This window comes from Artemia franciscana, chromosome 10 (assembly GCF_032884065.1).
Source record: "Artemia franciscana chromosome 10, ASM3288406v1, whole genome shotgun sequence".
NCBI lineage: Eukaryota > Metazoa > Arthropoda > Branchiopoda > Anostraca > Artemiidae > Artemia > Artemia franciscana.
In genome coordinates this window covers 25568185-25596143 of record NC_088872.1, presented here as the reverse complement: position 1 = coordinate 25596143, position 27959 = coordinate 25568185, and the positions used below count along the sequence as shown (strand labels likewise).

The window sequence follows — 27959 nt, the reverse complement described above, 5'->3', positions numbered from 1 at the left end:
AAAGCTAGATAGGTCAAATCAGTTGTAGTATGGTCATGAAATTGGGTTGGGGTATCCGCTCCAGGAATCATTTAATTGTTTTAATTTTCATTTCTAGTATTCAATTGAAACTCAATATAGCTCCAAATTCTCTTATTTGTAATTAAAATGCCTAGTAAGCGCTCATAACGTCCTATTCCTTGCGTTTCGGATTCAAATACTAATCCATAAATGTAGAACTCCCTCTATTTGTATTGTAACCCTCTCTATGTTCTTATTTGTATTGTAACTCCCTCTATGTATTGGCTAATACCATGCTCACTTTTTGATGTTTTGCTTTTCTAAATATTTCTTTTAACCGGCACCATAAAAAGAATTGACATAAGTGTAATGGGAATTATTACTGGTATTAGTTGAATTTCACAGAGCGTCAGCACTATTTGGGGACATTTATCTCTGCATCAGCATGCTGTACGAAATGTCTGCTGAGAATAAAATAAAGTGAATTGAAACAAAATATGTTTATTTTTCTCACAATTTGGAAATTTTGTGTGCACGCATAAGCGGTACCAACTAATTCTATTTTTCTATTGTTATCAGTTATATCATGCAGCACTAGGAAACCTAACTTTGCTTGTGAATGGGATTTTAGACGTAAAAACGATACTCATTGCAACCTCTTTCGGTAATGTATACCCCCATGCCCTGATTTACGCAAGAAAAACTTGTGTATGATTTTTATATATTTCGTTTCTTTTAAACAAATGTGCAAAGAGGAAGGTAATTTTCAAACTCTAGGAGTCATTCTCTCTTCTAATTGGCATCCCTGTCAATTTTTAATCAGTTTAAGTTTTCTGCCGCAATGATGTCAAAATTTGTTAAGATCATCTGGGTATTCTTTGTAAAACAATGCCCAACGGTTAAGTAAATAATTGCAACTTTGTTTTTTGAATACTTCCGAATTAGAGAGACACAGAGAGAGAGAAGAGAGAGAGAGAGAGAGAGAGAGAGAGAGAGAGAGAGAGAGAGAGAGAGAGAGAGAGAGAGAGATTTTAGTTTTTTTTTAGTTTTTTAGATTTTAGTTTTTAGTTTTATTATTTTAGTTTTGGCTTTATGTGGCCTGCTGATATCAATATTATTTGTTAATAAAAACCGGCGAACCCACCACCAAATCAATTTAATAAAAAATTATACATGACATTTCATTGAATCGCGTACATTAAAAGTTTAGCCCAACCAATTAAATCTTAGAGTAAAAATTCATTCAAAATTACATGCAACTGAATAGTGCGATACCAGCGGCTGTTAGAATAGAGCTTGGTTCAACTATGAGATTGAGCATCCTGTGCTAGGCGTAGGGGCTGGGGCAAGTCGTGGGGGATAGGTACTGGAACATTAGTGGCGAATGTTGCCGAGCGTATGCCGTCACCCACACGAAAGCTTGTTAGCCGAGTGTATATGACATTCACCTTCACCCACACGAAAGCTTGTTTACGGTATACTGTTGTCGTCTGCAGTAGCTCATTGCTGACAATTTTAGTAAAAGCCAAGCACCAGTACTTAATTTTATGTTTGTTTAATGTGTGTTTATGGTTTATAATGTGTTGCGTAATGTTTGAAATTTAACCAAGTAGCTTATTTGTCAAATAGTTACTGTTTTCACTGCCATTTGAAGAAAAATATACTATTGAATACTTAGGGCAGGTACTAGCCACCTTCACTTTTTTTTCATTGGGTGGCCAGTTTTCATTATAAAATAATTTCCCCAAACAAGTTTTCACACATCTTGAAAACACATTTAGGCTTGTCTTTTTCACAAATGTTCCGTCACCCCTTTCCTCCAAAAGATATCCCGTGCCACTTGACTCACCGGATGTGGACCCCTTCATCCCCCAATAAAAATACTGTAGCTACGCCCCTGGTTTTTTAGAAAATTTTTGTAGAAGGATAGACACGATATACATTGTTCAAGTCAAAGCTATAGAAGGATTCTCAACATTTATGATTAGATAGTCCAAATTAGGCTTTCCGAGCGATGCTCCCTCTCCACATGTATATTCCTTCAACATAGTAGGTATTTGAGAATTTCTGAGGCTATTGATTGCAAATCGGAGAGTAATATTGCAATTGCAATACAGAAGATCGGAATCAAAGCAAGGTAAATAATTATTTCACAACTGTTGTTTGATCTCCAACAAAGTCACTATTAAGGACTTCTGAGCTTGCTAGTTACAAATTTGTGAATAATACGGCAATATAGGATTTAAAATCAAAACACAATTAACTTCACACCGTGTTTGATTTTCACTTAAGTTAGTATTCTCCATTCCGCAAAATTAGTGAGTTTTGAATCTTAATCTATTCAGGATTATGATGACTCGAGAAGTGTATGCAGCAGCACAATATCCAGAAAATCAAGCAATCGTTTAAAATATACTGTTCACTGTCAGGATCATCATGAAAAAGTTGAAGAATATCTTACGCCCACGCAAAGAGCCAATAGGACGATTAGAAGATTAAGGGTTTGTAGAACCAATGCTTTATGTACAGCTAAGGACTTCCTTTTTGTTCCCTCTTTTCTTTCTTTTTCCTTCTTCCTAGCTACCCTTCTCTAAAAAACTACAAACAATAAAGATCAAAAATAGAAAATTATGTTCTTTTCAAAATAATATTTGCTATTTAAGAGAATATATTATATTGGTATAGAGCATATTCGGCATATAAAACAGATATATATTTACTTATGAATTCTCATTTATTTACATTTAGAAGTATAAATTAATGAAGGAAATATTATCCATCGGACTGTAGTGAGTGAAGCTATAGTCGGGGATATTTTCTAAAAAAAAACAAAACACGAAAGTTCTCAAATTATACAGTTTCTCACTGCAGAAAGAAAACAAAAGTCTGTTAAAAGAAAGGTAATTTGACCATGGAATTATCAATTTTAGTATATTCTTACTATATTTTAGTACATTTTTACTTTTAGCATATTTATCCTAAAACTCTTGAACTTGGCTTTCCCTTTAAGTAAATTAAATGAAATAAACTGTAAAAAAAACTATCCAATTTATAAAAAAGTAGCATAAAAAGTAATATTATCTATATATATATAAAAATAAGTTGTCTTTGTGTGTGTGTCTGTCGAGTGACGTCATGTTTGTGTGTCGACTGACGTCATGTTTTCGACTGACGAAATTACAGACCGAGACATCGGGACACAAATGACGACCGGCACATAGGGAATATAAATGACGACCGGGACACTCAAAGAGAAAGCGACCGGGACACAAGGAATGTTCGATTAGCAATCACCATCAACAAAGCACCGGGACACAAATGACGACCGGGACACAGGGAGTATAAATGACGACCAGGACATAAGTAAAAAAAAACTAAAAAAACTAAAAAAAAAAGGTAAAAACTACAAAAAAACTAAAAAGAAAAAAAAACTAAAAACTAATAAAAAAAACTAAAAAAGCTAAAAAACTAAAAAAAACTAAAAAAGAAAAAAAAAGGAAAAAAATGAAAAATAAAGGAGAAAAACAAAATTAAAAAAAATAAAAAAAAAACTAAAAAGAAAAAAGAAAAAAAACTAAAGAAAACTAAAAAAAAGTAAAAACCAAAAAAAAATAAAAAGAAAAAAAGGGGAAAAATACAAAAATTTATTTCATCGTATACCGTTTCAAAAACGAATGTATATACAGACCGGGACACCGGGATACAAATGACGACCGGGACATACGGAGTATAAATGACGATCGGGACACAGGGACACAACTACAACGGGGACGCCGGGGGGCACAGGGGGATATATAAATGACGACGGGGACACAGAGAATGTTCGATTAGCAATCACCATCAACAAAGCTCAAGGGCAATCATTAGAATCATGAGGTATAACTAAAAAAACTAAAAAAAGGTAAAAAACTAAAACCTAAAAAAAAGACCAATTCAAAAACGAATGTATATACAGACCAGGACACCGGGACACAAATGACGACCGGGACACAAGGAATATAAATGACGCCCGGGACCTTCAAAGAGAAATCACAGACTGGGACACCGGGACACAAATGACGACCGGGACACAGGGAATATAAATGACGACCGGGACACAGGGACACAACTACAACGGGGACGCCGGGGGGCACAGGGGGATATATAAATGACGACGGCGACACAGGGAATCGTCGATTAGCAATCACCATCAACAAAGCTCAAGGGCAATCATTAGAATCATGAGGTATAGATCTGAATACGGATTGTTTTCCCATGGACCATTATATGTTGCATGTTCAAGAGTCGGTAAACCTGACAATCTATTTATATGCACAGACAATGGGACAGCAAAGAATGTTGTATATTCGTAAGTTTTACGTAGTTAAAAACATATATATATATATATATATATATATATATATATATATATATATATATATATATATATATATATATATCTATCTATATTCACAGGTGGGACATAGGGACACAACTACAACGGCGCGTAACTAATATGGCGCGTAACGACTTACGCGCGGGGGGGGGGCTTGTGTGTGCATCCCGTTGAAATGTCATATATTTAATAAAGTTTATTTTTCAATGCCTGTTTACCCCTCCTCTGTGGAGGTACACTTTTCCTTGGGTAGATTCTAGCATTTAGTGCATGTAAAATATATCTCCATGTATGATTGATTACGGTACCTTGATGGAAAATTTTGGGCATAAGGTAATTCAAGAATCCCCTTTAGCTTATTTGAATTAATGGGAAAACTCAAGAACATTTAAGAGCAGCTAGCAGTATTTAAAAAAATAAATATGGAGAATGTCAGAAGAAGAAAGCTATCAAGAGAAAAAAAAGGTTTTCGAACATTTTTAATTTTAGTAATTGTTTATTTTAACCGACAGTTTAATTTATACCTGAGGACACTTTTAATTTATAATTTTACTCCCATGCTAATATGTTTTTAGTCTCAATATTCAAAAATTTATGCGTGCTTGCCTACACACCTCCCCCAAACTTGACACTCATTCATGTTCACATCTTTAGATCGCTCTACAAGAAGCTATGGTTGAAATCCGCCAAAAAGACTCTGAAATCCAACGACTGACGAAAGAATTAGTTGAAGTACGACTTTCACGCATTCCAAGTCCACCAGACACTCTTGTTCGAAGCGATAGTTCACCTGAGATTGTCAGAAATCTAGAAGCTGTCACATCAAAATCCCTCAATTCTTTTGACTCACGTCACCCTAATATGGGGAATTGTTCCCATCCTCTTTCTTTACCAGGCCGATTTGATGATCATCAGCCACCCTCGCTCACGGACTCAGGACATTATGATGATATAACCTCACCGGTTTATCACTCGAAAGAATCCTTACTGATTCATCACCTTGGAGGAATCAGGGAAGAATCTTTAAATCTTGATTGGCCTCAAAGGGCTTTAAATGATTATTCCTTTGGAGACTGTAGTAGTGACTGGAGAAACTCAGGTAGTGTTGTTGAAGAGGAAGTGCCAGAAAACAATCGAAATTTGAAAGATGAAACAGTGAAATTATTAAAAGCCACTGAAAACAAAATAGAAAATATGAAGCGGAATCATGTTGCTGAAATACAAAAAATAAAAGAAAAATATAATGAAAGACTTGAAAATGTTTTGCACCAGTTGACTGAAGCGAATTCAAGGTAATTATTTATGTTTCTATTTTAATGTTACGCACGAGCTACCGTAAAATAAATTTTGAAGTTTTATTTTAAGAAGAGCAGTGGCCTTTTGGGAAAGTGGTCCGGCCTTTGTCTTGCAAGTTGGAACTCCTAAACCGTGAATTAACTTTTTTTTCAATTTGCTTTATATATTTAACTCGAAACTTAAATTGAATATCACGCTGAAATTAAAAAGAATACACACTTCCCTCTTTATTTTGTGCTACAATTTCAGTTTCTAGGTTTGTTTACTTGATAGATTTCACCTATGAGGGGCTTGAATTATAAAACTAGCTGAAGTAGGGCTGGGAGAAGTCGAGATTCAGATTTTACTCCTAGCCCTACTGCAGAGCAATATTATTTTATGCCTTTAATTATGCCTATTTTACCCTTTTTATGCCTTACCCTTTATTATTACCTTACCATTTATTACCCTTTTCTATGCCTTTTTTACCCTTTAATCTCAAATCAGTTTTTCTTCACGTTTCCGAGAACAGTCTTTATAACCAGTGAACAACTCTTTCCGACTACTAGTTTAAAAACCTAATATTAATCTAAGTTTAAAACTTCTAATATGGCTAACATTTTATCGTTAAAATTTTTTAGGAGGAATTCCGTATAGTTTACATGGTGGCAATATAATTACCCAGGATAACTACAAATGTTACTTGTAGGATCGGGTCTTTTAAAGTTTAATTTCTTATAAGAAATATGAGCATTTGCTTGTAGTCTGACTGTACAATTTGGTAAACTTCCTTGGTAGTAAGACTGACAATTCTGGCAATAATATTGTAATTAAAGTAAAGATTTTTCAATCAGATTCCCAACTTTATAGACTGATCACCTGTGGAAAATACCTTTTATTGGCTGGTATTTCAATTACAAATACACTGGCGAAATAATTTTCACTAATTTGTTCTCAAATCTGTATCTACATGGGCAGTAAAACTGTTATTTTGAAATATTCAGGAATTGCAGGCTTCAATGAAAATGAAATCAAAGTAGGACAGTATTGGTTGCAGCAATATCATCAGTAAAGATTCATGGACCCGTTTCAGTAAATAGTTATCAGTTATTTTTGCTAAGAATGAAAGTTGAAGGAATGAAAGAATAAAAGAATCAAGAATGAAAGAATGAAAAGAATGAAAGAATGAAAGTTTGCTAAGAGCAAAACTAATTATCATCTCCCGTTCTATTCAGAAATGTCTCTGGCAGTGGCGTCAATTCGTGAAATATTGGAAAAGGCGCGAACTATTTTTATTTTTTTTCAAAATCTAGTAAGGCCATTTTGTTGTTTATATCAATTTTTCAACAACAAAAAATCTAAAAAAGGGCATTTTTCAATGAAAATACCAAAAACAGTTATTCCTCAAAATCTAGAGGGGGTTGCGAAATACCCAAGGGTGCGTGTCCTCCCCATTAGCATCATTGATCTCTGATGATTTGAAAGTATCGTTATGAAGCTTAAGGACATTTAAATATCAGATAAGTTTTCTTCATCTTGTTAATCAGTAGTTTGCTCTGTTTCTAAATTAAATTAATAAAAAAAATTCTCAAAACAAGCTTCTTAAAGAAAGGTAAAAGTGAAAAGTGAGCAGAAATAAAGTCAAATAATCTTCCAAGCGTAAAAATACCACAAATTACCATCAATAAATAAATTGCTATAAACAACCGATTCAAACTCAAAATGAACGAAAATTAACTTGAATAGTTCTGACAGCCCGCACGTCTTCTCATGACCAGAACATAATTTGCACCTTACTAAAAAAAAAAAAAAAAATGACAGTGGGTTGTCAGTTTAATATACATATATTGATATTTATTCCTTAAAGTTTTAATAATTTTTATTTATTAAAATCAAAAAAGTAAAAACACTCAAAATGTATTTTGTTGGTTAGTGCTGATAAGTTATGTTGCTTAGTTGTTATATAGTTACGTTATGCTATTATAAGTTATGTTGATTAGTATTATAGTTGTTATAAGTTATGAATCTTAGAAAGCTAATACGCTGCTGAAAGCTGATAAACAAAGAGATTGTTTTATTCTGTGATTCTCGTCGTTTCGCGATTTCATGAGAATTGTATTCTTAATATTTTAGTTTAATATTTTTATTTTAGTCAACGCTCTAGTGTTGCTTGTAGTATGAGTCATAAGCCATCAATTTATTGTTTTTTTGTTTTCCTAGAGCTACTTTATATAGGAAGGCTGATTTTAGAAGCTCCAGAGGGGGCTAATTTGATTGAAAGTTGGAAGTTCTAGTTGCTCATTTAATAGGCAAAGGTGATCAGATGGCGACTGGCCCCGATCTCGTGCCTTTTTTAGCCACCTTCCCCCCAAACACATCCAACCCAAATTTTTTAGATAGCCATTTTGTTCAAAATGGTCGGAAGATCAAACAGCTCTATCTCTGGGGAGAACATGCTCCCCATAGCCCCTGGGGCGAGGATTGTAAGTTAGACCTTGTCTACTGTTTAGATGTTGGGTCTCTCAAAGAGCTAAGGGTGTAATAGTAAATTTTTAGGGAATTTTGAGAGGGATGTTGAACTAAAAACAAATACACTACGTGCATGCAGGTTGTCGAAAGGGCGTATCAGCAATATCGGCAGAGAATGTTAATTTGAAACTTTCAGAGTATGCTGAGAAGAATGCTGACCTAACCAAAATACACTATGTATATAGTATTACAGGATAGTGTTACTACTACTACTACTGTTACTTGCGACAATACTACTGTTTGTGTTACTACTTGTGTTAATAGTTGTGTTACTACTACTACTACTGGTACTTGCGACAATACTGCTGTTTGCGAGTACTTCTACTGCTTGCGACTGCTGCTGTTTTTTGCGACTTTTTAATGCTACTTGCGGCTACTGCTACTGCTTGAGACTGCTATGGCTGTTTCGATCTACTACTACTTCTACTAATACTACTCGTGACTACTACTACTACTTGCGACTACTGCTACAACTTGGGACTGGTAATTCTGACTATTGCTGCCACTGATATTAGTGCTACTATGAGTGTAGGAGAGGGGGGCTAGCTGCCCTACAATATTTTTGGTCATACTCTGGGGGTTCAAGTCATCTTAAAAGACATAGTTATTAGATCTTAAGATTATGCTGAACAAATAGCTCTCTCAAAATTTTCATCGGATGACTTTGGGAAGAAAAGGGGTGTAGGAGAGGGGGGCTAGCTGCCCTACAATATTTTTGGTCACTTAAAAAGTGCACTAGATATTTTCATTTCCGACCAAATGAGCCCTCTTCCGATCTTCTAGGATCACTGGTTTGATACAACCCCCTTTGGTAAAAACAAAGAAAAAAACAAAAAAAATCAATACACATCGGTGATTTCGCTTGTGGCTGAAAATACAAAATTCTACATTTTATATATAGGACCTTGAAACCTCTTCAGTAAAGTTCTCTGATATATTGAATTTGATGGTCAGATTCTCATTAAGATCATTTGATGTTTATTTTTTTCCTTTTTCACCAAATATCATTTTTTTTTCAAATACGATGTCACTTATGTCTATGAAGTTACTATTGGTTGCTAAGTGCTAAGGACTGTTTTGTTGAATTTTTCAAGCAATTCACCTCGTAGAAGCTTATATGTAACATTTTTTTACTCAGGTATTGTCTTGTCTTGCCTGAAGTTGAATCAACACGCCAACGCCTCCATTCAGCTGAATCTGAAATAGATCGAATGAAGTTTGAACTTTCTTCTAAAGAAAAACAAATTGATGGCCTAACAAAGAAACTTGATCTACTTCAAGAGTGTACATATACTAATTCAGGTCAGCAAGAGGAAAAAGATTCCATATTGGAAGCATATGAGAGAGAGATAGCTACGTTACGGGTAGAGACAGCTGAAAAAAGTAACAACATTCAAGTACTCAAAAATGAAGTTGATGCACTGAAAAAAGAACTTAGTAAAAACAATAGTGACTATTCAAATCCCTTATCGAAACCTCCTGCGAGTCAATTTGAGGGTGATTTGAGCTTCAAAGTGGTAAGTTTAGATTATGCTACTTCATGATCATTAAGGTTTAAAGCAAGTATACTATAAGTAATACTACAAGTTGATACTAACTCGGCCATATGGGCTAATTCTTTTTGGGAATAAATCTTCCAAGTAGCTATAAAAAGCTATTAATTTTCATTTTTGTTCTAATTCAAAAATGCAGACTAAAGACACAACTAGGTGAGTTCGCCAAGAAAAATCTTAAAAGATTTAACAATGGAAGAACATTTGTATTATTGTATGCTGGATTTTACTTTCCCTATTTTTACCCTCGTCTTGTATCCACATTCGTGTGTTTCTTCAGTTTTTTTAATTACCATGGATAGTCACACTTCCTTTATTATCATGAATCATACTTCACTTTGGAATTGTAACAAATTAGCATATTGTCCCAGGATATTAATAACTAATGTCGATTAAAGAACCTTGTAGCCCAATATCCCTCTGCTTTTCTGACAAAGGGCGGAGATCTACAAAAGCTAAAAATAGAAAACAGTCGTGAATTGTGAATTGTTTGAACTGATATTTTTGGTCCTTTCATGCCAGAAAATAGAACAAGAGCAATTGTTTAGGAGGTTTTGCCTTGCTTGAACGGGAACTTCAACCTAATTATTTTTTTCGTCCTTTTTTCAACAGTTCAATATTAATATTCATTCTAAGACAATTTAATTGTACCATACTCTGTGTACAAATCAAAAGATGTATTTCCTACATTTTCCTTTTAAATTTCAACCATTTCTTTTACAATGTTTTTCTTTGTATTTTTTCTTCAATATTTTCTTTGTTTTACTATATATTTCTGCTGGTTTTGGATGTAGCAGAGCCAATATTAAGCGACCAGACAAGGGAATAGTAACTTAGGGCAGAGCAACATTAGATACTATATTTTCAATTCTTCCGACAACAAAATGCTACAAACTCAATCACTTCCGACCACAACGATTTTATGTAGAAGTCACCTCCCACCACATCGACTGTAGAACTCTATTACGACATTTCCTACCTGGCGATTTTTAAACCCACCTGTACGTCCACCTAGGTACGATAAAACAGCTGGCAAGTGCACTAAAACACCTGTCGTCTCCCCCTCCTAAGAGTTTGTTTTGTGATATAAGATATTATTTTTATGTTCCGATAATCCCCCTTAATTCAAGAACGTATTATTTCTATCATTTTATCGCATAAAAAACCTCATGTGGAGGCTCCACCCTCTGTGACATCATTTTTACAGTTCTTTTATCTTTTAAAATTAATGATGTTTCACCTCTTCCCCAAGAATGGGTAATAACTCCCGTTTATTGATTTTCTTATTCTCATTTTTAGCATTATTTTAAATAATAATTATACCCAAGACTCTTATTTTTTATTTTATTTTTGTTTAACTATTTTCAAAAATCAATTATAATTAGCCGCACGCACTGAACAACAGCTTAGAAAATTGCACTTTTTGAGACAACAAAGCTTATCTTTTAATGTTTCTTTTTTTACATGAAATCATTTGCTATATCCTCCCCCCTCCCTCAATTAAAAAAATTTCTCATCCCATTTTTGTCAGGTTGTGTGATATTCTTATTTTCTTTTTTTCTCTTGGGGTAATTTAATTTATTTCATACTAGTAAAAAGAGTCACATAATTAAAAAGACACCCTCTCGGTCTCAAAAAGGCTGTTTTTTTTCTTTCGACTCATTTTTAAATGATGATTATACCTATGACTTTTAACTTTCTTCTAAGACTTTCACATTTTTTGTTTTGGCTTTGTTCAAAAATCAATGGTAATTTGCCCTCAGAAGCTGGAGGAAAGCTAAGGAAATTGCACTTTTTGAGGCAAAAATAATTATATTTTACTTTTCTTTGATATTTTTATCTGAAATCGCATGCTATATTCTCTCCCTCAAAAAATCCCCTCACCCGATTTTTTCAGTCCTTTTCAAAAATAGACTCAAAAGCAAGATAAAAATGTCAAATAATGTGCATAAATTATTGAGGGGGGAGAAGTGCGTTTATCTATGTCAGTCCTGTTGGCATGATTTTTTTTTAACTATCACGCGCTTTATGGAGATGTGAAAGCTGTGCCAGATTTCTTTTTAGGATACAATTATTATTCGGAAGAAGGACATAGAAATTTTGATAAGAAACTATATATTGAATAAAATAGTTACAGAAGGTTGCATAGCTATCTTTGCAATTTTGGAGATAGAAGCAGGGTATTGCTACAGTTTAAATGGCAAAAGACATGTATACAAATGCAAACCAAATTTGTAGTAGCACATACAATGCATGTTGTGATAGAAGTCACAACAAAATAGGGAGGAAAAGAAAAAAACCTAATAATCACCCTTTTTGAGAGGGCGGGGGTCTTAAATATGACAGACTTTTTATTAGCATGAATTAATTAAAAAATTACCTCAAAAGAAAAAAAATAATTTTTGGAATTTTTGCATTTTTTTGCCAGAAGAAAGATCGCGGAACGTGTTAATGCTGTTTATTTGTTTAGTTTTTTCCTTAAAAGTGATCGTATCGATCCAGCGATCCTATAAATTGAGAGGGGCCTCATTTGATTGGAAATCAACAGGGAGATTTCTGGGGGGATTTTCCATGGATGATGGTATCGACATGATTTAGAAAACGATCTGAGATTAAAGTCTATTTCAAATGAAAGTATGCTAAGGAGACTTTCTGGAAAAAAATATGTAAGCTATTAAACATACCCATCGTTTAGGTATAGGGTTTCTGATATTCAGTCTGAAAGAAATTTTATTTGGAAAACAATCAGAAATTAGATTAAAACAAAACAAGTTTTTTCGAATCAAAAGTAAGGAGCAACATTAAAACTTAAAACGAGCAGAAATTATTCCGTATAGAAGGGGTCTTTTTCCTCCTAAATACCTCGCTCTTCACCCAAAAGTTTGACCTTTTGTCCCAATTTTTCTGATATAAGAAGGGAGTAATATCCCCGCAGCACCGATTCAACTTTTCTTTAGAATTTAAGAAAACATCTCCATGACAATTTTCAATAACGGAAATCTGCCTTTTAATATCCAGTCTAACCAAAAAATCTTCGTAATATGCATCTATATATTTTTTTTTCAATATACGACAGTTCCAAGTTACAGGATTTGGCACTTACGCAGAAGGAGGAGGGACTAGCTTGAAGTTGTTTAGTGCCACTCCTCCAAGGAATATTGTTTCTTTCATATAATTTGTCTCTTGGATTTCTTTTTTTAGTTGCCCCCCCCCAAAAAAAAAAAATTACGATACCCTGCAGGCGTCTCTATCAACGGTTTATTGATCTTCACAGATGCTTTGTAAATTAAAGGTCTGTACCATAAATATCATTATTACTTGTAGTTATTTAGAAAATCTCAGAGCGTCTGTATTTAAGGTGTTGAGAATGTTCAACTTCAATCATATAAATAATTATCCTAATAATCATGGTGGATTAGGTTGACATTTTATACCTTTTATATGCTCTGCTTTTCGTCTGGTGCTCAATTTTTCCATTATTTTTCTGAATATTGATAAATACTTCTGCATTACTATGGAAAAATTTTCACGTAGAATGTCTATGCCCATGTATATACGGACCAAACTTTTTCTAAATTCTTTCTTTCTTTCTGTTACCACGGTAACATGAACGCTCTTTGAATAGTTTTTGTAGCCATCATGACCCCAAGTGGTAAATGAATCCAATGAAATTTTATTCTAATATTATTTTGTGTTTTTTTTTTTAGAATAGGGACTACATGACTTCGAAATCACTAAGGGATTATTGCTTCGTATTTTTTTGACAAGAGGGTACCTCAAGTAAATTTATTTTGAATGTGATTTTCAGACAAGTAATCCACGAAATCCTATTCGGAATCTTCTGTCTGGGAGCGAAGCAATTACCCTGTGGAAACTTTCAAGGCTAAAAAACGTGAACTGGTAATAAGAAGTCGATTATTTCTTTCGCTTACTTTTATTTTTTATTTTTAACTCTTTTTTTTGTTTTAGTTTTTTTTGCATGCTACCAAGTTTGGCATCTTCATTTTGCAATTTTTATTGAAAGAAGGTAATTGCTTCGCTTACACTTCATCAAGAATGTTTCGTACATATTCTAGTTCTTTTTTTTTAGAGTAAGTTTTAATGGGAGATTCAATACATAAATATTGCATAATTCGTTTTAAGGTAAAGAGTTGGTTTTGAGGGTCAGGTGTCCTCCTCATATTTTAAGTAGCCCTGGAAATGGTATTAAAAACACAAAAAATTAAATTTAAAAAGGGAAAGTTATTTTTACTGATACTTCTTACCGATTAAACAGATATCTTTTTGATCATAAAGACTTCCAGTGAAGTATTATATGACTTTTGGCCAAAGTCCGTCATTTATATACAAAAATCTATCAAATAGTTCGTGATAACTGTAAGTAAGGCGCGTCTCAGCTTAATAATAATCAAAATGCTTAAAAGGAATTTTGGTAACAGCAGATACACCAAAGCATTGAATTTTTATATTGATTCCAGATACATAAAGTTCATTAAGTTTTATGCTACCAATCAAAAGATACATGCTTTATAGAGCTTTAAAAAAATTGTTCCGTATGTTTCCCACTAACAAATACTATCCATAAGCAATTAAATAAACTTTTATTAAATAGTTGCCTCCTCCTCAAGACTTCGCTCTTTACGATAAAGTTTTTTCATAGAATTTTAAAACAAAGCTACTAATTAAACAGTCATTGTGTTTCAGGAATCGTTTTTAAAGAATTAAGACAAAAAGTCAAAACTTTATCGTAAAGAGCAAAGAATTGTGGAAGGGACAACTCCTTTCATATATATAATAATTTCTGTTCGTTTTAAGTCTTGATGTTGCTCCTTACTGTCAGTTCAAAAAACTTCTTTTTTAAAATTTAATTTCTGATCGTTTTTAAATAATGCCGAGAAATCTTTCTCTCAATTCTTCTTCTTAAAACAGTAAAAAACTTTAGCGTAAAGAGCGTGGCGTTGATGAGGAAGCAGCCTCTTCCATATACGAAGTAATTTCTGTTCGTTTTAAGTTTTAATGTCGCTCCTTACTTTCAGTTAAAAAAACTTGTTTTTTTTATTTAATCGGTGATCTGCCTTCTAGCAAAAAATACAAAATTCCACATTTTTGTAGATAGGAGCTTGAAAATTCTACAGTAGGGTTCTCTGATACGCTGAATCTGATGGTATGATTTTCGTTAAGATTCTATGACTTTTAGGGGGTGTTTCCCCCTATTTTCTTAAAAAACGCAAATTTTCTCAGGCTCGTAACTTTTGATTGGTAAGACTGAACTTGATGAAACTTATATATTTAAAATCAGCATTAAAATGCAATTCTTTTGATGTAGCTATTGATATCAAAATTCAATTTTTTAGAGTTTTGGTTACTATTGAGCCGGTTCGCTCCTTACTATAGTTCGTTACCACGAGCTGTTTGATTATACACCACTTACTCAAGTTTACGGTGTGTAAAGCTCGAGAACCAACTGCTTTCTTCGTTATTTTCTTTGTTGCTTTAGAAACAAATTTGGGCTATATATTTGCGCATTAAGGGGGGGGGGGGTAAAGTATAGTGGGTCTGCATGCAAAATGTCTTAGGTACAACTATTCTGAATATTATGAAATTACAATTATTTTTTTTTACTTCAAACTGTCCAAATACTTTACCCCCCCCCCCTCATGTGCAAATATATAGCCCAAATTATATGTTTCCTATCTATTCTGTCACTTGTCTTTGTCTTGTCTCACGCTAAGCTGACAGAAACCAACGGAGAAACCGCCTTGTTCTTGAGTTTTACATAGTGTAAATTTGAATGAGTGGTGGTGCATAATACACAAGCACCAAAATTCCTTCCCCCTTCGGAAAATAAAAAAACAAAACTCAAATAAAATTCTCAAAGTTGAAATACCTTTTTTTCCACGGGGGAGGATATTTTTAGTGGGGGGGGGGGGGGTGTGGGGGGTATATTTCACGGGGTGGATATTTTTCGGGTGAGTATTTTCTGTGGAGGAGTATTTTCCTCGGAGGTAATTTTCAGGGTGTATTCTCCACGGTGGGTAAAATCCGACCACCGTTCAATGAACCCAAAATGAAAGAATATTCACATAGAAGTCCTATATGTCACCTGCAGAAAAATAAACGAGCTTGTATAAAAGACATTTAAATTCAATTAATTTCAGAATTTCAAACGCGATATTAAACGACACAGGAATATGAGAAATTTGAACCACTAAAACAGAACTAGACCAGTGAAAGTGAAAGAAATAGTCAATTTCGGACACTTTTCTGCCAAAAAAAGGGAAAGAAAGAAAAACTGTGAAACAGACTTATAAAGTCAATATGAAAGGTGATTCACATATTTAAATCAACGGGTCAAAAACTCAGACCGAAATTGAATATGGCCCTAGAAAAAGCTAGTAACCTTTGCTTCTTTTGTTTTCCTTTTTATTTAGAAATCTTCACTTTTTTTGGTTTTATTCTCCTTAAGTTGTTTTGTAGATTTCGAAAATCTTTGATTTTTCTTGTCGTCACGATTGGTTGATTCGATGGCTTTGCACGATAGATATTTAGTTTATAGAATATCTTCGGGCTCGATTACTTTTTCTTATCAACCATTGAACGGTCAGGTAAGAAAACCAATAGGATAGCTTTTTATTTAGCTCTTATTGCCATGGAGACAAATAATAAATGATTTTTTTTTTCGTGATGGCTGTTGGTTTCGAAATAGGAAGGATTCGGAAGAAATTCTGCTGGCTATGTATTTTACTATGCCTGCTGTTAGTCATTGTAGCTGAGCTCCCGTGTAACTGACCTCCAATAAACTGTACCCCCGTGCAAGTGGACCTCCTTGTGACTGAATCCTCGTACAATTGAACACCCGTGCAACTGAACCCTCCTGCAGATGATCCCCCGTGCAACTTAATCCTATTTAACTGTACTCCCATGTAAATGAACCCCCGTGACACTTAACCCCCGTGCAACTGATCCTCCTTGCAACTGAGCCCTCGTGTAACTGAACCCTCGTACAGCTGAACATCCATACTCTTTTTTTCAGTATTCTGCAGATGTAAGGTGCTATCATGGGATAAAAAACAAGTTGGATTATGTACATGTTCAGCCTTGGTAGAATTGCTTGTTTTTTTAAAGTTATGAAATAAATGCCTGTCAAAATAATCCATAAAAAAGCTCTGTTTTATTACCGAAGTTAACACATTCCAAGATATGTATTTGAGAGAAACTTTCCAGGAATAGTTAAATACTAAACAGGAGAGTTTAAAATTTAATAATACAGAATATGGATGTAATAATTTTAGAAAAATGTTTTTGAAGTCACTGATGGTGTCCTAGGAAAGAAAGTTTTAACCGCAGCAAGGAATATTAGTGAAAATGCGTTGTTTAATATAGAGGAGGAGGGGCCTGTACAAGAATTATTTGAGTGATAAATCATATGAAAATAAGAGGAATGCAAAGAAAGGGAAGAAAGCATTAAAATGTGAATTAAGGAGGTGTGCAGTGGAAGCCATTGATGAAACTGGCAATGACACGGAAAATGAAGCCAGGCAGCATAGTAGCAATATTCTGTATTGGCATGCTAATACATTGAGAGGGAATAATATCTGAACTTGTTCCTGTTAAAGATAAGGAGGGGCCGTGAAAAACGGCCAGTCGTCTTTGTAGTGGTAGTAGTAGCTGTAGTAGTGTTAGCGGTATGTACGTAGTGCCTTTTGGTTTGTTCAACATCCCCATCATCATACCTGAAAGTTCTAACATTATACTCAAAGCCTCTCACATGGTTTTCCAGATATGCCCTTTTGCAACTGCATCCACGCAGTGTTTCAATTTAGTTCAACTACCCTATCAACATTCTCTGAAATTTTCACCTCAATACCCTTAATCTTAGTAGTAGTCGCAGCAGTAGCCTAGTCGTTGTAATAATAGTTGTGGTAGCAGTAACAGCAGTGGTAGTAGCATGCATATTTACCCTTTTGGTCTGTTGAATTCACCACTTACCGTATCCTACAATTTTTAACGTAATATCTTTAACCATTTCTAAGATACTGTTCTAATGCTCTTTTTACAGGCTACGTGAACATAGTGTGTTTTGATTCAGCTCAACACTCTCCTTGAGATTCCAGAAGGTTTTCACATTAAAACTCTTATTTTTTTAAACCAGGAATCACACATACCCCCTTCAGGACCATAATTTACTATGTGGTAGTATTCTCCCCCACCCTCCTCAGACCACAGATTAGACCACTCAGACCACTCAGACCTCAGACCTCAGCTGAAATTTAGCTTCTTCAAAAACCTTTTCAAAACTAACATAAGCCAGCATAATTAAGCATCCAGAGACACTGGTCAGTTTTCTTTAGTATATATTCGCAATTATGGTACTATATCGCTTATCTTGGATTTTTACCGTCATTTTCACTTGGTTTAGGAAAATTGGCTCTAACTTTGCCCCCCCCCCATAATTCTTACGAAACTACGCCACTGCCCCCCCCTTTTAAAAATCACAAATACCATAGGTAAACAATGAACATATTGTATAAATTACAACCCTTACCCAAGGGTTTTAGTGGGTCTTGTCATCCCCAGAGGCATGTTATTGGACTTATCAGCTATTTGAGCAGAATAACTATCTTGAAATTCTGATCGGAAGGAGCGTGAGAGGGGCGTGGTTGCCTTATAGTCACTTTGTTTTATATTTTTCCAAATGACTGCTATAAAACTCTCTATTGATGGAAAAATAAGATAGATTTAAGTTTTGGTACTTAGAATTTACCAACGATGCAAAAATAAACTTATTCCTGGCTCCCTGTTTAAGTCTTAAACTACTACAAAACAAAATATATATATATATATATATATATATATATATATATATATATATCTATATATATAAAAATAAGTTGTCTGTCTGTCTGTGGATGGATCAGGTGACGTCACCTGAAAAAACTGGATCAGGTGACGTCAAAACTGAAAAAACTAAAAAAAGGCAAAAACTACAAAAAAAACTAAAAACTAATAAAAAAAAATAAAAAAGCTAAAAAACTAAAAAAACTAAAAAAAGGCAAAAACTACAAAAAAAACTAAAAACTAATAAAAAAGCTAAAAAACTAAAAAAACTAAAAAAAGGCAACAACTACAAAAAAAACTAAAAACTAATAAAAAAAAATAAAAAAGCTATAAAACTAAAAAAACTAAAAAAACTAAAAAAAGGTAAAAAACTAAAAAAAACTGAAAACTAAAAAAAACTAAAAAAAAGGAAAAAACTGAAAAATAAGCTAAAATAAAGGTAAAAACCAATAAAAAACTAAAAAAAAAAACTGAAAAAACTAAAAAAGGCAAAAACTACAAAAAAAAACTAAAAACTAATAAAAAAAGTAAAAAAGCTAAAAAACTAAAAAAATAAAAAAAATAAAAAATAAAAAAAACTAAAAAAAAGGAAAAAACTGAAAAATAAGCTAAAATAAAGGTAAAAACCAATAAAAAACTAAAAAGAAAAAAAGGAAAAAACTAAAAAAAATTTTCATCTAAAAAACTAAAAAAAACTAAAAAAGGTAAAAACTAAAAGAACTAAAAAAGAAAAAAATAAATGACGACACTCAAAGAGAAAGCGACCAGGACAAAAGGAATGTTCGATTAGCAATCAACAAAGCACCGGGACACAGGGAGTATAAATGACGACCAGGACATAAGTAAAAAAAAAAATTAACAAAACTAAAAAGAAGGTAAAAACTACAAAAAAACTAAAAGAAAAAAAAACTAAAAACTAATAAAAAAACTAAAAAATCTAAAAATCTAAATAAACTAAAAAAGAAAAAAAAAAGGAAAAAAATAAAGGAGAAAAACAAAACTAAAAAACGAATGTATATACAGACCGGTACACCGGGATACAAATGACGACCGGGACACAGGGAATATAAATGACGACCGGGACACAGGGACACAACTACAACGGGGACACCGGGGGAAACAGGGGGATATAAATGACGACCGGGACAAAAAACTAAAAAGAAAAAAAAACTAAAAACTAATAAAAAAACTAAAAAATCTAAAAATCTAAATAAGCTAAAAAAGAAAAAAAAGGAAAAAAATAAAGGAGAAAAACAAAACTAAAAAACGAATGTATATACAGACCGGGACACCGGGATACAAATGACGACCGGGACACAGGGAATATAAATGACGACCGGGACACAGGGACACAACTACAACGGGGACACCGGGGGAAACAGGGGGATATAAATGACGACCGGGACACCGGGACAGGGAATGGTCGATTAGCAATCACCATCAACAAAGCTCAAGGGCAATCATTAGAATCATGAGGTATAGATCTGAATACAGATTGTTTTCCCATGGACCATTATATGTTGCATGTTCAAGAGTCGGTAAACCTGACAATCTATTTATATGAAAAGACAATGGGACAGCAAAGAATGTTGTATATTCGCAAGTTTTACGTAGTTAAAACCATATATATATATATATATATATATATATATATATATATATATATATATATATATATATATATATATATATATATATATATATATATCTATATTCACAGGTGGGACATAGGGACACAACTACAATGGCGCGTAGCTATTATGGCGCGTAACGACTTACGCGCGCGGGGGGGCTTGGGGGGGGGGGGCTGCGAAGCGCCCCCACCAACTAGGTGTTGGGGTGGCGCGAAGCGCCACCCCAACAGCTAGTATATATATATATATATATATATAGTGATTATATACATATATATATAATAACTGAAGCCTCGTGGATCTTTAGTATAGACTAAAGTATATATAGACTTTAGTATACATATATATATATATATATATATATATATATATATATATATATATATATATATATATATATATATATATATATATATATATATATATATATATATATATATATATATATATATATATATATATATATATATATATATATATATATATATATATATATATATATATATATATATATATATATGTATACTAAAGTCTATATATACTTTAGTCTATACTAAAGATCCACGACCCTTCAGTGATTTATTGTTTATTGGTATTTTTCCGGGTGCATTTCAAATGGAGGGGGTGGTGACGTGAACTTCAGAGGGGGCTCATTTCAATTGTAAATTGAAATTTATAATGCCTTTTTTTAAGAGCCAAAAGTGATCGAAGGGTATCCGTTTCCCCGCGCTTTTTTTGTTCCCAAATGCTTCCAATTCAAAATTTTGATACAAGAAATTTGTTCAATATAAATCACAAAGGCCGAAAAACAATGCCTTCCATATTGATAAAACTTCCCACAGCCCCCAAGGCAGGGGCCGTGAGTTATTCAAGTCGATTATTATTAGAATATAAAGTTTTTATGAAAGGAATGGTCGTAAAAACTTTGGAGGAGGCTCATACGACTGGAAGTTGAAAGTTCTACTTCATTTTTTGAGAATCAAAAGTTATCGAAGGGCAGCCAGCCTTCCCCTTCCAACCACCATTTTCCCCCAAATGCATCTGTTCAATAGTTTGATATAGCAATTTCATTTAAAACAGTCCTAATATTAATAACTAAACCTCCAAGCTTCACAACCCCCAGCCCCTGTTGCAAGGGTTATAAGTTATGCACGTTGCCTATTGTTAACATATAAGGTTTTTTATTAATAAAACAGGGCATGTTTGATCCCGGATGGCCAAAAAGCTGGAAGTATTAAGGTCAAACTTAAAGGAAAAGTCAAGAAGAAAAGGAAAAGGATAAGACCCAAACACAATAAACAAAAAACACCTTTTCCTTTATTGGCTGTGAAAAGGAAATACCAGTAATATCTAAAGAACGGTTGACTGTATCAGCCGCCACGCCATTCGGGAAATATTTAGGGCAGACTTCAACTAAATCAAAAGACACGATGTGCATTTAGTTTCACAAGAACACGCATAATATGTTGAGAACAGCTGAGGGTATTAAGTAAAATTTCAGGGTATGATAAGGGGGATGTTGGAATAAGGCCGGAGTGCAACCACTCTCCCTCCAACGCTCTTTTTAGCTGCATTCTCCCCAAAGACAGCTGATAAAAATTCGTCATCTAAATTAACAAGTTCAAAGAATTTCAACAGCGATGTTTATTAACTCAACGTTAAGGAAAGTTGTGGTTCGTCTGAAAGCAGTAGAAATAAATCTGACTTTAACGGTTTTTGACCCGATTTTCTTCACTTTTGCGACAAAAAAAAAACATACCTTTTAATGAATTATCTTAACAGTCATTTGTATCATGGCTTCAAAAACAAATAATTTCAACAAGGATGAACACGTGCAGATTATATCTTGTGTTTTACCCCATGATATTGCCTCGTATTTGTAAGATACTGAAAAACTAAGTACAGGAGTTCAGTTGCACGACGGTTCAATTACACGAGGATTCAGGTGCACGGGGGTCCAGTTGCACGGGTTCAGTTGCTTGGGGTTCAGTTAAATGAGTTTGAGTTTGACGGGGTTAAATTCCATCTCTGTTCAGTTAACTAGGGTTCAGTTGTACCTAGGGTTAGTTACACGAGGGTTCAGTTGCACGGAGGTTCAGTTGCACCAGCTTCAGTTGTACGGGGGTTCCATTGCAAGGGGGTTCAGTTGCATTGATGTTCAGTTGCCTGGGGGTTCTGTTACACTGGGGCTCAGCTGCTCGGGGATCCAGTTACAGGGGTTCAGTTGCTAAGGGTTTAGTTTCACGAGTGTACAGTTATAAGCACACCATTCCTAATGTGTTACTCATTCCAAGATTTTTAAACAATCCTAATAAGGGGGGTTAATGCCAGATTTGCCTCTCACTCAATTGGACCACCTGTTTTGGCTTTTTCTACAATTAGCCATGGCTTGATGCCCACAACTATTTGATTTTAATTCAAAACTCTCGGCTTAATTTTCGTATTATCAATGGTTTCGTTGAAATAATAATCCCGATTAATGGGACGTGAAGTAGTTTAAAAAAAATGAATTAATGTGTGTAATAATATTTGTATTTATAACTATCTGCAAAGATTTCATAAGAAGTAGATCGCCCAGAACATGATCAACTTTCAGTTTATATGTTTGGTAAGTGTCCATAGTACCCCGCAAATCACTAATCAGAAAATAATTACGTTGTGTTATGCAATGGGTAACCAAAGGGAGTATCTCTTCGGAGTACTTTTACATTTAGAGTCATTAGATTTTCATATACTCACAATAAAAATGTACATTCTTTTTCTTTTTTATGCCTGAGGCCAAGAGATTTTTTCTCATTACAGACATTAATACTGCTACTACTAGTAGCACTAACAACTCACCGCAGCACCAAGTCAGCTCAGGTCAACACAGCTATTAAAACTCCTTTTCCTTCCCAATCCATTCAAATCCTCCCTTTTTACACCCTTTCAAGAAGTTCTAATTTCTCTTAAAATTTTCCTTACGACATCCTTCCACCCTAATTGAGGACGACCTGCTTTCCTTTTAGCCCTAGACGGTTGGCCGAAAAAGACAATCTTTGGAAATGTTGTCATCCCCAGAACGCGCCCTAGCCATCTCATTATAGTCCTAGAGAGCGGGATTGAACCACACTTTTTGTACAACCTACTGTTTGAAACACGGTCAGTCAGTCGGGTGCCAAAGCAATCCGTAGGCAACTTATCTGGAGAACATCTAGCAAATCTTCCTCTGTTTTTCGAAGTGCCCATGTTTTATAACCATGTTTGACCACTGTCATCACTGTAGCTTCTAATATCCAGTTGTTGATTAGAAGAAATATCTTCCTATTCTTCCAGATTTTTTTTTTCAACCGTGAAATAAAACACCCTGGGCCATGGCTATTGTACTTTTGACATATTCACTGATGTCATGCAAGAGTACGAACAGTCTCTTAAAGTGAATAATCTTTTCCAACATAAAAATTGAATGTTTATGTATTTTTAAAGATAAGAACTATCTAACGTGAAAACAAACTATTTCATAGACCTATTCAAATTACTTTCGAAACCTTGCACCTCTTTTCTGGCGTTGTAATCTAGCGTCTTACTAACTTTTCACACAGACAGGTGCGTTGCGAAAAACACAATGTATTGCATATTCCGCACCGCATCGCTCGTCTGTGAAACCACAGACTTTGTTCACATCAAAAATTGCATTTCCTAGCTATCTCATTATGATCCTATATTCCAAACTTACCAGAATCTTTGCATTTGGTCACTTTTTCTGTATCGGAGTAACTAAATTCACTTTTTTTAAAATAAGTTTGCCCTGCATGATCCCTGACATAGAATATTGCATCTTACCCATAAATGTAGCCCATCTACAATTCACAGTCTAGATCTACATAACCTCGGCTGGACCATTAGAGTAAAGTTGCCAAATCAACAGGTACATTTGTCAAAAAAAGGGTGGAAACACAAAATAGTAAAACAGATACCTCAGCCATTCTTTTCAGTGGACTGTGAGCTTTGGTCGTACTTAAGCGGATAGCTTGCTGTTATTTGGCAAAATCGTCTCTCTCGAGATTTTCCTCACAAGCCTTCTGAATTAAATAGGATCTCTTATGCTAAACTTGATAGCATTTAGCATTCGCAACCGTATTTTGTACTCTAATGACTTTTTTTTATCTATCTGATGCATATTATTTTTAGTAATCCCTATTTTTGAAAAGAAAGGTTAGCAAATGCTTTGTAGGAATATTTGCCGAATTTTCTGAAATGTACGTCGTTAGGTATACTTTTTGATTGCAGGCGCTTTCTGGAAAGTACTTAAACTGTTAGTATTATCAGTACTAACAGTTTACTAACTATTAGTAAACTGTTATCTGCTGTTGGTACTAATCTATAATGGCTTTTGCCACTATAGTCCTTCTACCTAATTTTGTTCTTGTGATAGTCCCAAGCAATATCGCCTCGAGCTTGTTCCAAGTACCAATAATATAGAATATACAACTCTGTTTCGTTTCCTCCTCCTATTTTGACGGTTAGATCTCCCTCCTAGTGTAGATTTTGCATTAGCGTTTCTAAGGATACTTGTGTTTTATACTAGAATCTTGCATATGAAGAGGTAGTTTTTTGTCAAAACTACATAATATTACGTTTTGTTATTTACAAAAAGCACGTAGCTATAAAAATTAGCTTTCAAATGAGCCCTCAAAAATCTCTCTTTGATGTATCAGTGTTCCACTAATGACGCCGAAAAATAACAATGGAGAATAAAAAGGCAGACATATCACTGCTTCTCGTGAGAAAAAGTGATTTCCTTCGTTGCTAAAGATGGAGAAGTGTGTTTCTCCTAAACGAAGTTTTAGGCTATGATGATTCCAACCGGTGGGTTTTCATTTCGATCAGACGTCACTTTCGGTGGGTTTCTGGCAATTTTTCGAGAATCAAGTAAATTTGTTTTTGCAACAAACTTTTACCATTCAGATGAATCAAAATTTTAGTTACTGCTCCTGAGTCAACTTAAAAGGGCAATTCTTCAACTGTTGACAGTTTTTTTAAGGTGTTTTGAAGTTTTTGGTTACTATGGGCTAAAGTACGTTCTTTGTTTGTTTTTATTTTGTTGGCGATATGTTTACAATTCTCCCTCTTCCTTTATAATCTCCCATTCTATATATTTTGTGCCTCTCTCTAACTAATGTGTTGTATACGGTTTGGATTTCAGCTTCAACAACCTCATATTCAGGTTGTGTTAAACTTTTCAGTAAAGTGTGTTAAACTTTTCTCGTCAATTAAATTGGTAGCCACTTCGGTATTTCTATGTCTATTTTTTTTTAAACAAAGGCATTTCGCATTCACTTACAATGGATGTATACCTTCTTTAACCCAGAATCGACTAGCCTCGTTGAGTGTCAAGCAGGAAGCTTCATTTTTCCAATTGAAATGTCTGTGCATAATTTAAAAAAAAAGAGAAAATACAAAAAGAAAGTGGAAAAGGCAAAAAAAGAAAAATAATGCGAATCTTTCCCTTGTATCAAAAAAGGCTTCTTCACGGCAAAGGAGAACAAAAACTAACGGAATCAGAAGCACCAAGAAAATAGAGGACTTAAAGGAAAAAATAAGAGAATAGAGATAAAAACCAGGAAAAATTAAAACGATAAAGGAAAATGTGGATATAGAAAGAATAGACAAACCAAATATTTTGTGGGATCAACCATTGTACATTTGGTTTATTTTATTCTAGAAATTTTAATTATATTTGTTTTCTTTATTTAGATTTATCTGGTTTTTACTTTCTCTTTTTGTTTCGATTGTTTATTCTGCGGTTTATTGTTTTTTTTTTGTGTGTGTTTCAGTTCACTGTCATATTTTTCTTATCATTTAGATCACTGAGATTGTTAGGGCCGCAAGAAAACCAAGAGTCCTACCGGTGCAGTCCAGGGACCAATAATTCCTTCTAAAGTTGACGTGAAGCGCATAAGCAGACTTAAAATCGCGCAATAAAAAGTCTCTGGGAGTTTAAATAAATAGAGGTTGTGAGTTGTGAGTAAACCCGGGTCCGTTAAGATCCCTACGTAATTTTTCAGATTTGGTGATATACTCCTGTCAATTAGTTTTGACCCCTTACACAATCAATCACAGAACCTTGACTCTGCAAGCAATCACAGGCCCTTGACTCATTTTATTTATACCTGCAAATGTTGTATTGCAAAGAGGAGGCAGCCTATAATAAGATGAAATAGCACAGAAGAAGGTTAAATGATTCCTGTGAAATTCCACTAATATAATTAAAGCAGAGAAGAGCAATTCGTTATTCAAAATTCAGTGAGATACGATGTTTCAAACCAGATTTAATTTCTTCGAGGGACCCACTCCTCAAGATAATTCTTCCACGATCTTAGTAGTACCGGTTTTAAGTAAGAAAGGTCATGAAAGGTCTACTTTCAAGTAAGAAAGGTCTTAAGTAAGAAAGTAAGAAAGCAGAAATAAGAAAAAAGGTCTTAAGTAAGAAATCAGAAAAAGGTGAGACTGCAGAATAGCAGCAGAAAAGGTAGACCTTTTCTGCTGCTTTGAGACTGCAAGAGCAGAGTTGACCTTTCATTAAATGGGATGGATAAAGGGGCCACTACTGGAATGGGGATATATATAAAGCACAGTAAATACACAATAAATTAAAGTAAAGCACAGTAACATACAAAATTAAATGTTATTTTTTTTTTGCTATAAATTTTAAGGTAAGCATTGTTGAATAATTGATGTGGTCATAGATGGAAACATGAGCAATACCACTAAATTTCCCAGAGTGTAAGCGCTACCGGAAGCTTTTTTTTACTGGGCTTAAAATGAATAAATCTCGTGCTTCTAATTTATACAATTTTTACTGAATTCTCTTTTTTGAGGGGATTGCCCCCTTCCCTACTGGTATTCATGGACTGAAATTTATTTGTGAATCTCTGAAACAGCAACTGTTAGGAAGTCACTAAAAAATAATGTTTTTTTCAGGATGGACAAGGGACATCAATAAGCGCAAAAGAAACTTCTGATCCAGAAACGATGCTTAAATTCTTGCGTTCTGCTGTTTTTTACCTTCTTACAGACCATGAAAACCATAGAAACCACTTAAAAGCCGTCCAAAGTATCCTAGGGTTTTCTCCTCAAGAACGTTTGTTGGTTGATAAAGCGTCAAAAAATTGGTTTGGCTGAGATTGGGGGTTGTTATATCATTTATTTTTGGACTATCACATTTTCAGAGCTGCCAGATTCTTTGAAAATAAAGTTTTAAACATTGACATTTTATTATCATTGACAGGTCGTCATGCAAATTTACATTGACTATAACCATAATCCTGATTGTCAGAGGGGTCGTTTGAGTCCAATAAATGCTAATTTCTGGTATGATATAGACTACAAAAGACATTATTGAAGTAACTTGAATCTAGGCCATCAAGTAGCCTAGGAAACTTATTGCCATTAAGTATTAATATTAAGTATCAGCAGTGTCAAGCAGTTACGAACTGTAAGTAAGGAGCGAGCGACGCGAATCAATGGTAACTGAATCTCTAAAAAACGGAATTTAATATCAATAGATATATAAAAAAAAAGGCTTATCAGGCTGATCCCAAATATATGATTCATTAATTTCAGTGTTACCCATCAAAAGCTACGAGCCTGAGAAAATTTGCCCGATTTCCGAAAAAAAGGAAAATACCCCATCAGAGTCATGTGCGTTTATTTGGGTTTTTACCAGGGGTGATCGCTTTGAGCCAATAGTCATGGAATGTCAGTAAGGGGCTC

At 34.1% G+C, this 27959-nt stretch overlaps 1 protein-coding gene across 3 annotated transcripts in view; it reads left to right on the top strand.

The window, feature by feature from the left end:
• The window catches only part of LOC136031975 (protein quick-to-court-like), a 45504-nt gene extending 18050 nt beyond the window's left edge, over positions 1-27454 (top strand). For 2 of the 3 annotated variants that reach the window (XM_065712006.1, XM_065712007.1), the window contains exons 4-7: positions 2346-2501; positions 5030-5667; positions 9318-9696; positions 27168-27454. In XM_065712006.1, the coding sequence (XP_065568078.1) occupies positions 2346-2501; positions 5030-5667; positions 9318-9696; positions 27168-27368 (1374 nt within the window). In that variant the 3' untranslated portion in view covers positions 27369-27454. Of the gene's footprint in view, positions 1-2345; positions 2502-5029; positions 5668-9317; positions 9697-13540; positions 13633-27167 lie in introns of all 3 variants that reach the window. The other variant, XM_065712008.1, reaches the window with a different exon arrangement.
• The last annotated feature ends 505 nt before the right edge of the window (positions 27455-27959 follow it).